Genomic DNA, 10,638 nt, shown 5'->3' with positions numbered 1-10,638 from the left:
GGAAGAAGAATATATTATTTGTATACCAAGAAAAGGTCGATTTTCTTACAAAATGTACCTCTGAGATGTAGTAAATTAAAAAGTACAACATGTACCTCTGAGATGTAGTACAGTAAAAGTACAACATGTACCTCTGAGATGTAGTACAGTAAAAGTACAACATGTACCTCTGAGATGTAGTGGTTTAGAAGTACAAGTACTTTAGAAGTGGCATCACATTGAAATATTCAAGTAAATACCTCGAAATCTTACTGAAGTACAGTACCTGAGTAAATGTACTTCGTTGCATTCTCCACTGATCTCATCTCATCTCAGGACTGTGGGTCAAATCGACTTTTAAAAGGCGCTTTTATTGTGAAGGCCAGAGGCGCTAGGCGGAAGTAGTGCTTGTGTTTCCGGGTGTCGCGGTCCTCTCTGTCGGAACACAGTTAGCATGTGTGTCTGTGTTAGCATGTCAGCTGAGTCCATCAGGACAGAGACTCAGTGGACTTTTCTTTGGTCTTCTTGGACTCGATCTGTGTAAATGTCCACATTTCAGGATGTCCAACAGGAAGTCAAACGGCGGCTGCTCACTGCGGCTCGAGGACATCTGAGGAGACATCTGAGATCTGAGGAGACATCTGAGACATCTGAGGAGACATCTGAGGAGACATCTGAGACATCTGAGACATCTGGAGACATCTGAGGAGACATTTGGAGACATCTGAGGAGACATCTGGAGACATCTGAGGAGACATCTGAGGAGACACCTGGAGACATCTGAGGAGACATCTGGAGACATCTGAGACATCTGGAGACATCTGGAGACATCTGAGACATCTGAGGAGACATCTGGAGACATCTGAGACATCTGGAGACATCTGAGGAGACATCTGAGGAGACATCTGGAGACATCAACACCCGGATATGAAGAGGACATGGATCCAAGCTAAAGAGCTGGATGTGCTTTTAAAGGCCGACATGGAGCTGCGGAGAGAAGCAGGTTGGTTTTCTTTCTCCTGCTGGAAACATCTGCACTGACTATGACTCTATGCTAAGCTAACGCTAGCTAACGCATCTCAGTGATGCAACGCAAACAAGTACATTTACTCAACTACAGTACTTAGATATAAAGTCGAGGTATTTAAACTCTACTTGAGTTTTTCCTATTTCTGCTCTTTTTCCTTCTTCTGCAATAGTTCTAGAGACAAACACAGGTGATAGAAGTACTCCGATATTTTACTTCAGTAAAAGTTAGAATACTACAGTTAGAATATACTTTACAAGTAAATGTACATAAGTATTAGTGTAAAAAAGTAAAACTACTCATGATGCAGAATAACTTCTATTAATATTAGTTGAGCAACGGATCATAAAGATCACAGACTGGATCAGCACAAAATTAAAAAGGATCACATTTATTTACCGCTGATACTCATTAATCTTAGAGCTAGTGTTAGGAAGTTAAACATCATAATTCATCTCTAATATCTAAATATTAATAAGAAAACATCTCCTTCAAACTACTGGATTTATTCTAATTTATCACCAACACTACATTTTACAGATTACATTGAACACATCATGATAACAATTGTCTCTGTGACGTTTGTGAGCCGGATCAACCAGAACCTCCAAGAGGAACCTCCTTCTAGATGTTCTTTACAACCTTCCTGTTTAGTGATTTACAGACTGTGACAACAGTCGGAAACTTTAGTTTCACTCATTTTCTCCCTTTTTAGAAAATCTATTTTAAGAGTCTACTACCAACTGAAACACATTCTGTTTGCTGGTAATCTGAATACATTATGCTTTGGTGGGAACAAAAATCACTGCCTATGTCTGCCAAATGGACAGAAGCCCATCAGAACAGGAATGCCAGTGTTCAGATACTGATGCTCTGCAGAGAGAAACCCTGTAAGAACCAGGAGGTCGTTACAAGAAGAGTGGAGCGCCATCTCTTTGTGCTTCTAACTCCAGAAGTTGTACAGAAAGCAGGAGGAGGACATAAAGTAAACGCCTCGGAGAACCAAAGTGGATGACGTGGATAAACCGATCCTGGACGTTCCTTCTTCTCAGTACCCGGTTCCTGGATTCTGCAGGTTCACTCCATTGCTGAGCTTGACCAAGTACTCCAAAGTGCCCCTCCCTCTAGGTTCTGATCTCACTGTGATCGTTGGGTTGTTTAGGAGTTTCCTGTTTGAAGTCGCTTGTCATTTATTTATATATTTAACTTCTCTGCTGACTCGATAAAAAGGTTCATCTTTGAGGAAACCGAATCACTGACCCAGTGACAATACTCACCTGAAGTCTCTGCCAGTCAGAGGTGAAGTTCCCACAGATGAAACGCATGTTTAACTTGTTGTAAAAACACTTCCAGAGTTTCTGGAGTCTCTCCGGGACACGTTAGGTCTTCAGTATTAATTCCACCAACTTGTGGAGTATCTTTCCGAAGGCGTTGTTCAGATCACGGTTCAGTCAGGTCACTCTTTGTCTCCTTGATGAGCTTGGAATGCCTCGAGACAGCCAGTTAACCAAAGAACACTTTTCTGAACCATCCATGTACTCGTCCAACAGAAAAGGGCCCGCCTCCTCGCCAGAACCCTAAAGAAGATTTCTCCTTCCACATTGAGGAGAGAGATGTTATGGACTTGTTAGATCTTTATCTGAGTTTTCTTACTTAGGGATGAAGCATTACTTGGGTATCAACTAACCAGGAAGCTCCTCCACTATGTCATTCCATCAAGCCTTTTGCTGTACTTGTCAACCTTGTACTGAATGCCATTTGTCCATTGGTCCCTGGGGCACATTGTCCTCTGACCTTTGGAGAAGGTTGTCACTTCCTGTCAGCTTTGTCCATTTACTCCTAAGAGGATAGTCGGTTCAGCTAGTTTGACGAGTTTCTCTGGGATCACCGTGGACTTGACAAAGGTGCTTCTCCACCTCCTCTTTGTTGTGCTTTGGTATTTGAAGGTCTTGGTGAAGGCCACCCCCGTTCTTCATCCATGGAGTCCGTCCCTGCGATGACACTCAGCACGGCAAAACATCTTAAATCCCTCCACTGTCCAGAGAGCTCCGACAGATCTCCTCTGAAGTTAACAGCCGCTATGCTTCAGAGTGAAGACGCGAGTGAAGACATGAAGACATGAGTGAAGACATGTCTCTGAGGTTCTTCCATCAACACTTCCTGTCATCACATCTTCCAGCAGCTGGTCCACGTAGTGAACAAAGATCCTCCATTCCTTCTTTGCTGCTACAACGACTGCTTCACCTGTTTACATGTTCTGTATGCATCACATGTCCTCTTCGTCACGTGACCTCTTCGTCACGTGACCTTGTGACCTCTTCGTCACGTGACCTCTTCGTCACGTGACCTCTTCGTCACGGGCCCTCTTCATCACGTGACCTCTTCATTACGTGACCTCTTCATTACGTGCCCTGTGCATTGATCATCACTGGTAGGTTCTACTTCATATTTGTCCATTGTATCCTCAGACCCCTCTCACTCTGCGTTTCTTCCCACATCTGCAGACCTGGTAAACATGGCTCAGCTGGTTAACACAACGGGCTCACCTTTACAGGGACTTGCCCCTGACCCATCTGTGACCCAGTGGCATCGCTCTCTCTTTCTTTTGCTCCCTCAAGGCACCTACCTCTTCCGGCCTTCGTTCCCAAGGGTTAGGGTTAAGAGCTTCCCAGAGCGACCGCCATAAGAAGCCCCTCCAGCTTCCAGGCTCTAGCCCCTTCAGTTGACTCTGAAAGATGGGGGCCTGATATTTCTTTAGCTTGTGCTCATGAACCTCTTCCATCCTCTCTCCCAGAGTATTGTAAGCTCGACAAGAACCACCTGCTCGGTACCTTTAGCCCAGAGAACAATGTTAGGTCCGAGGCTAGTGTGGATTATCTCCTCTGGGAATTTGAACTATTTCTTAAGGTCCACTTGCATCTACCTTTCTGTGGCCGTGTCCTCTAGCTCCTCACCTCTGGTGCTGCTTTACTCCCCCCTGAAGTGAGTAAGTGGAAGAATCCAGGGCCATTAGTAAGTTGTTAAGCTGCTTTATTGTCTTCTCCACACCAGCAGCCAACTGTGTCTCAGAATCTGGTCACGTCCCACCGGAATTTCCCATCAGCCATGCTTGATACAAGCAGAGGACACGGTCAAGGTTGGGTGGCCTCCTGCAGAGCATACAGCTGTTGTACACTGCTAACCTCCACGTGTGCGATGTCCTTTGTGATCCAGATGTCCTGCCAGGGCAGTGCCAAGCTGCTCTGCTTGTTCATTGCTACAGCCTTAACATGTCGGGTTCCCTCCTCTGCCTTGTGGACCTCCCTCCACGCCATGCCACACCACTTCTTTGGGTTAGCATTGTTCCAACCCTGGTGAAGCACCTCAGAGCTGCTCTGTTTTGGGCCACTGACCCAACGATGTCGACCTAATGCAGGCCATCCTCCTCCTTCCTCAATGCTCTGCTGGCTGACATTAAGGACCTGTCCTGACCACAATGTCAGCTTGGTGCACTCTTGTATCTTTAACTCTCTCGGCATAATGGCCTGGCATGGTTTAGTTACCTTGTACAGTTCAACCATGGATGTTTCTGGCCGCTGCAGCTTTCTTTTTGTGCTCTACAGGCCGGTTGAGTAGAAGCTTCTCAGGACGTCCATTCTCCTATCCTGCCCCTCAACAGTGAAGACTGGTACATCATAAACGAGCAGTGGCCGGAGCCTTATGGGAAAAGCACCCTGTGTTGGTATCCCCGGGACGTATACTTGCCAGGTGGGCCTCTCTTTTCAAGAGCTGTCATCCAAGTTTCAATTTGAATGAGCCTCACTTTCACACTTGGCTTGTAGGGGAGGTCCACCCTGTACCACTTCCCAAAGCTTCACCAGTTTCTCTTTGACCGTTTGGATAACATCCTCTCTTTTTAAAGCCAATGGATTGCACCTGTCAGCACTGCACCCAAATGTACCTTCTCACTTTTGTCCTTAGGGGTGAAGCATCCCTCAGCCCTCAACCAACAACCTACTACTACTACAACTATAGCAATGTAGCGAACATCCATGGAAAGCTATTAAACCTGTATTGTAATTAATACAACAAAGACAAAATCTTATCTAAGAAACCTTTTTCAGGAACTGCTCTCATGACCCAAAGGGCACTAAGGGGTTAGACTCTCAATTTACCATGTGGCTGGACAAACTCAAAATAGGACTTGGGGTCGATCATCGCACTTAAACAGTTAAGGCTGGCCCTACAATGTTTTATGACCCCACCTTTCTGTTTACAAGCGTCCACATTCCTGAGGACACAGAGACACATACAATTGTAACTTAAAGAAACTTTTACTTGATATGCTAGTTCTAGTTATAATATGTCCTCGTATTATATACGTATATGTGTATATGTATATATGTATGTATGTTTGTTTATGTGTATGTATGTATATATGAGTATACATATGTATATACGTATGTATATGGATGTGTGTGTGTGTATATAGATGAAATAATAGGTCCCTGGACACCATGACTAGAACTCCATAGCAACCCTGAGATTAAGATTTAATTGATTAATATATTTCCTTATTTTCCAAAATTGGGGGGCGTCCAAAATGTTATCTTATGTTAAATTATGGTAGTTAAACTAATTGGGTCTGATGGGGTAGGCTGAGCACCATCATTCTTTTGTACTAATCTATGGGTTGAGATCATAATTGAATTATGAAGAATTGTTACATATTTTGATATGAATTCATTATCATTTATTAAATCTGCCAACAGCAACTTGTTATAATAATATTAACAATAATAATAATTTTACTTAAAAACATAACAAGACTAATTGTTATAAAGCAAATCAAAAAAATTACTTAAGTACTTATGTAAAATGAATTCCTTTTCTTAAGACAACCATCCCTTGTGTCTCTAATAACAGATGAAAACTCCACATAAAGAAATGTTATGAAGCTCAGTGAACAGAAGTTTATGTGTTTATTTAACCAGCTGTCTGTCTTTGTTTCAGTTTTACCTTCAGATGTAAGAAAAGTGATCGTTGGTGAAGAAGAGGTTCCTCCTGAGCAGCAGGAGTGGAGCTCCAGTCTGGACCAGGAGGACCCAGAGCCCCCCCACATTAAAGAGGACCAGGAGGAGCCAGAGCCCCCACACATTAAAGAGGAACAGGAGGAACTCTGGACCAGTCAGGAGGGAGAGCAGCTTCAAGGGCTGGAGGAGGCTGATATCACCAAGTTCACATTCACTCCTGTCCCTGTGAAGAGTGAAGATGATGAAGAGAAACCTCAGTCCTCACAGCTTCATCACAGACGTACTGAACACATGGAGACAGAAGCTGATGGAGAGGACTGTGGAGGACCAGAACCAGACAGGAACTCGGATCCAGATAGACATCCAGAACCGGAGACTGGAGACTCTTCTGAACCTGAGACTGATGACAGTGATGATTGGAAGGAGACCAGAGAACCTCAGTCAGGTTTAAACAAAGTCCCTATCATAGATTCAAAATGTCCTGATGGTAAGAAACTATTTAGCTGCTCTGACTGTGGGAACCGATTTAGCACCAAGGGAACCCTGAAGGAACATATGAGAATTCACACGGGGGAGAAACCATTCAGTTGTACAGTTTGTGGTAAAAGATTTTCACGAAAGGGACACTTGACACAACACATGCCAGTCCACACAGGAGAGAAACGATTCAGCTGCAGTATGTGTAACAAAAGATTTGCCTGGTGTTCACAGATCACAAGACATATATGTGTCGGTCCTCAGTCCTCACAGCGTCATCAGAGTCAGACTGAGGAGAACAGAGAGGCAGAACCTCCAAACAGCAGCTCAACTGAACTGATGAAAACAGAAGCTGAAGGAGAGGACTGTGGAGGACCAGAACCAACTAGAACCTCAGATCCAGATACTGTGGACAAGAAATCTTTTACACAGAGAGGACATTTACAGAAACATTTGACACATCAGACAGAAGAAAAAAGATACAGCTGCAGTGTTTGTAAGGAAACATTTGCCTGGCAGTACCAGATCAAAACACATCAGTGTGTCGGTCATCAGTCCTCACAGCTTCATCAGAGTCAGACTGAGATCAGAGAGACAGAACCTCCAAACAGGAGCTCAGATCCAGATAATCATCCAGAACCAGATACTGATAAAGAGACTGAACCATCTTCTGAACCTGATGACAGTGTTGACGTTGAGTTTTGGAGAGAGACCAGGAAACATCAGTCAGGGTTCACTTATCGCAGAAATAAAAAAGTCTCTGTTAATGATGGATTTAATACCAGCGAGAAACCATTCAGCTGCTCTGATGACAAGGCTGAAACTGATCCCAAGACTGGTGACAGAGTTGATGGTGATCAACCTCCGTCAGATCTAAAGCGTATAAAAGCTGAGGAAGTCTCCGTCAGTGTCTCAGGATGTAACACTGACATGAAACCTTTCAGCTCCTCTGAGTGTCATCAAAGATCTGAAGACAGTCTCACTCTGCTGACACTCAAGAAACCGCCCACAGGAGAGAAACCATTCGGCTGCTCACTTTGTGGTCAATTATTTAACCAGCAGGAAAGCTTACGTTCTCACATGACCTGTCACTCAGGGGAGAAACCTTTCCGCTGCTCTGTGTGTAACACAGACTGCAGTGACAGCGAGTCTTTAGTTCAACACATGAGGATCCACACGAGACGAACTCGGTTTAGATGCCAAACTTGTGGTGAAGAGTTTGCATGGAGGAGATATCTGACAAAACATATGGAAGTTCACACAAAGGAGAAATTCTACATCTGCAGAGATTGTGACCAAACATTCACCTGGTATAACACGCTGAGAAACCATAGATGTGTTGGTCGTCAGTCCTCACAGCTTTGTCAGAGTCAGACTGAGGAGAACAGAGAGGAAGAACCTCCATCCAGCAGATCAACTCAACACATGGAGACAGAAGCTGATGGAGAGGACTGTGGAGGACCAGAACCAGACAGGAACTCAGATCCAGATAGACATCCAGAACCAGATACTGATGAGGAGACTGGAGACTCTTCTGAACCTGAGACTGATGACAGTGATGATTGGAAGGAGACCAGAGAACCTCAGTCAGGTTTAAACTCTCTGAATAATGATGAGGTTTCTGTCAGTGAATCCAGATGTAGCGCTGGAGAGAAACCATTTAGCTGCTCTGAGTGTGGGAAAATATTTAGCACCAAGAGAAATCTGAAGAGACACTTGAGATCTCATACAGGAGAGAAACCATTCAGCTGCTCTGTTTGTAAGAAATATTTTACACAAAGCGGAAGTTTACAGACACACATGAGAATCCACACAGGAGAGAAACCATACAGCTGCAGTGTTTGTAAGGAAACATTTTCCTGGCATCATCAGATCAAAAAGCATAAATGTACTGGTTGTCAGTCCTCACAGCTTCCTCGCAGACGTACTGAACACATGGAGACAGAAGCTGATGGAGAGGACTGTGGAGGACCAGAACCAGACAGGAACTCAGATCCAGATAGACATCTGAGTGTGGGAAAATATTTGTGAAGAGACGAACCAGATATGACAACACTGGGGGAGAGACTGATGACAGACAGGAACTCAGATCCAGATAGACATCCAGAACCAGATACTGTTGACAACACTGAACCTGAGACTGATGACAGTGATGATTGGAAGGAGACCAGAGAACCTCAGTCAGGTTTAAACTCTCTGAATGATGATGATGTTACTTGTGAGAAACCATTCAGCTGCTCTGAGTGTGGGAATAGATTTAGCCATAAAGGAAATCTGAATAGACACACAAGAACTCACACAGGAGAGAAACCATTTAACTGCTCTGTTTGTGGTAAAGCCTTCAACGTACGTTCTTCTCTTAAGGTGCACATGAGATGTCATACGGGAGAGAAACCATTCAATTGTTCAGTTTGTAAGAAATCTTTTACACAAAGGGGAAGTTTACAGACACACATGGGAATCCACACAGGAGAGAAACCATTCAGCTGCTCAGTGTGTGAAAAAAGCTTTCTCACCAAGGCACAACTGAAGAGTCACACCATGAATCACACCGGAGAGAAAAGGTTCTCCTGCACTATTTGTAAACAAGGATTCACTTGGTACGATCAGCTCAGAAACCATCAGTGTGTCGGTCATCAGTCCTCACAGCTTCATCAGAGTCAGACTGAGATCAGAGAGACAGAACCTCCAAACAGGAGCTCAACTGAATACATGGAAATAACAACTTCTTATATGAGCAACAATAGAGATTTGGCATAAACTTCTCATAAGTCTGCTGTACAACTTATTGATATGATTTCATCAGAGAACAATGATTACACAGAGGGACTTTTTTCTGGAGTTTATTCAAATGAAGTTCCTGTGTTTTCCAACGTTCAGTACTTTGATGTTCAAGAGAGCTTTTTTCAGTGTTGATGTATTGATTCTTGATTTGAAGGGTTGTGCTTAAGACTGACATGACAGCTGTCATGAACAAGGAGTCTTTGTGGATGTTGACAGTTGTCATTCAGTAAATTATGACTCTTGACCTGACATTAACGAAACAACGCAACCGTCTGATGTCTTCGATCGGACATGTTTTCTTTGTTATACATGTTTTAAGAGGCTTAAAATGTCCATTTCCATCAACTACTTATGTTTTATATTTGTGCAGAATATAAATAAAGAACTTGAACTTGAGCCTGTGTTGTTTATTTAATGCAGACAATGATTTAAAAGTATAGTATTTAATCACTGAACCAGTCCAGCCCTAACTACAAACCTGAACCAGCCCTAACTATAGACCTGAACCAGCCCTAACTATAGACCTGAACCAGTCCTAACTATAGACCTGAACCAGCCCTAACTATAGACCTGAACCAGCCCTAACTATAGACCTGAACCAGTCCTAACTATAAACCTGAACCAGTCCTAACTATAGACCTGAACCAGTCCTAACTATAGACCTGAACCAGTCCTAACTATAGACCTGAACCAGTCCTAACTATAAACCTGAACCAGTCCTAACTATAAACCTGAACCAGTCCTAACTATAGACCTGAACCAGTCCACCATAGACCTGAAACTGACCATAGACCTGAACCAGTCCTAACTATAGACCTGAACCAGTCCTAACTATAAACCTGAACCAGTCCTAACTATAGACCTGAACCAGAACTAGTCCTAACTATAGACCTGAACCAGTCCTAACTATAGACCTGAACCAGTCCTAACTATAGACCTGAACCAGTCCTAACTATAAACCTGAACCAGTCCTAACTATAGACCTGAACCAGTCCTAACTATAAACCTGAACCAGTCCTAACTATAGACCTGAACCAGTCCTAACTATAGACCTGAACCAGTCCTAACTATAAACCTGAACCAGTCCTAACTATAGACCTGAACCAGTCCTAACTATAGACCTGAACCAGTCCTAACTATAGACCTGAACCAGTCCTAACTATAGACCTGAACCAGTCCTAACTATAGACCTGAACCAGTCCTAACTATAAACCTGAACCAGTCCTAACTATAGACCTGAACCAGTCCTAACTATAGACCTGAACCAGTCCTAACTATAGACCTGAACCAGTCCTAACTATAGACCTGAACCAGCCCTAACTATAGACCTGAACCAGTCCTAACTATAGACCTGAACCA

The 10,638-nt window shown here is 43.6% G+C and overlaps 1 protein-coding gene across 1 annotated transcript; it reads left to right on the top strand.

The window, feature by feature from the left end:
- The first annotated feature begins 810 nt into the window (after positions 1-810).
- LOC129096997 (zinc finger protein 84-like) lies at positions 811-8,526 on the top strand. Its single transcript, XM_054605668.1, has 2 exons — positions 811-982; positions 5,999-8,526. The coding sequence occupies exons 1-2, from the start codon at positions 907-909 to the stop codon at positions 8,524-8,526; spliced, it is 2,604 nt and encodes an 867-aa protein (XP_054461643.1). The 5' UTR covers positions 811-906.
- Positions 8,527-10,638: the final 2,112 nt, after the last annotated feature.

This window comes from Anoplopoma fimbria, chromosome 10, assembly GCF_027596085.1.
Source record: "Anoplopoma fimbria isolate UVic2021 breed Golden Eagle Sablefish chromosome 10, Afim_UVic_2022, whole genome shotgun sequence".
Classification (NCBI taxonomy): Eukaryota; Metazoa; Chordata; class Actinopteri; order Perciformes; family Anoplopomatidae; genus Anoplopoma; species Anoplopoma fimbria.
This window is presented reverse-complemented; position numbering and strand designations above follow the sequence as displayed.

Coding starts and splice junctions, on each gene's coding strand:
- LOC129096997 (XM_054605668.1), top strand. CDS start 907: ATGAAGAGGACATGGATCCAAGCTAAAGAGCTGGATGTGCTTTTAAAG. Junction 983..5,998: donor GGAGCTGCGGAGAGAAGCAG/GTTGGTTTTCTT, acceptor TCTTTGTTTCAG/TTTTACCTTCAGATGTAAGA.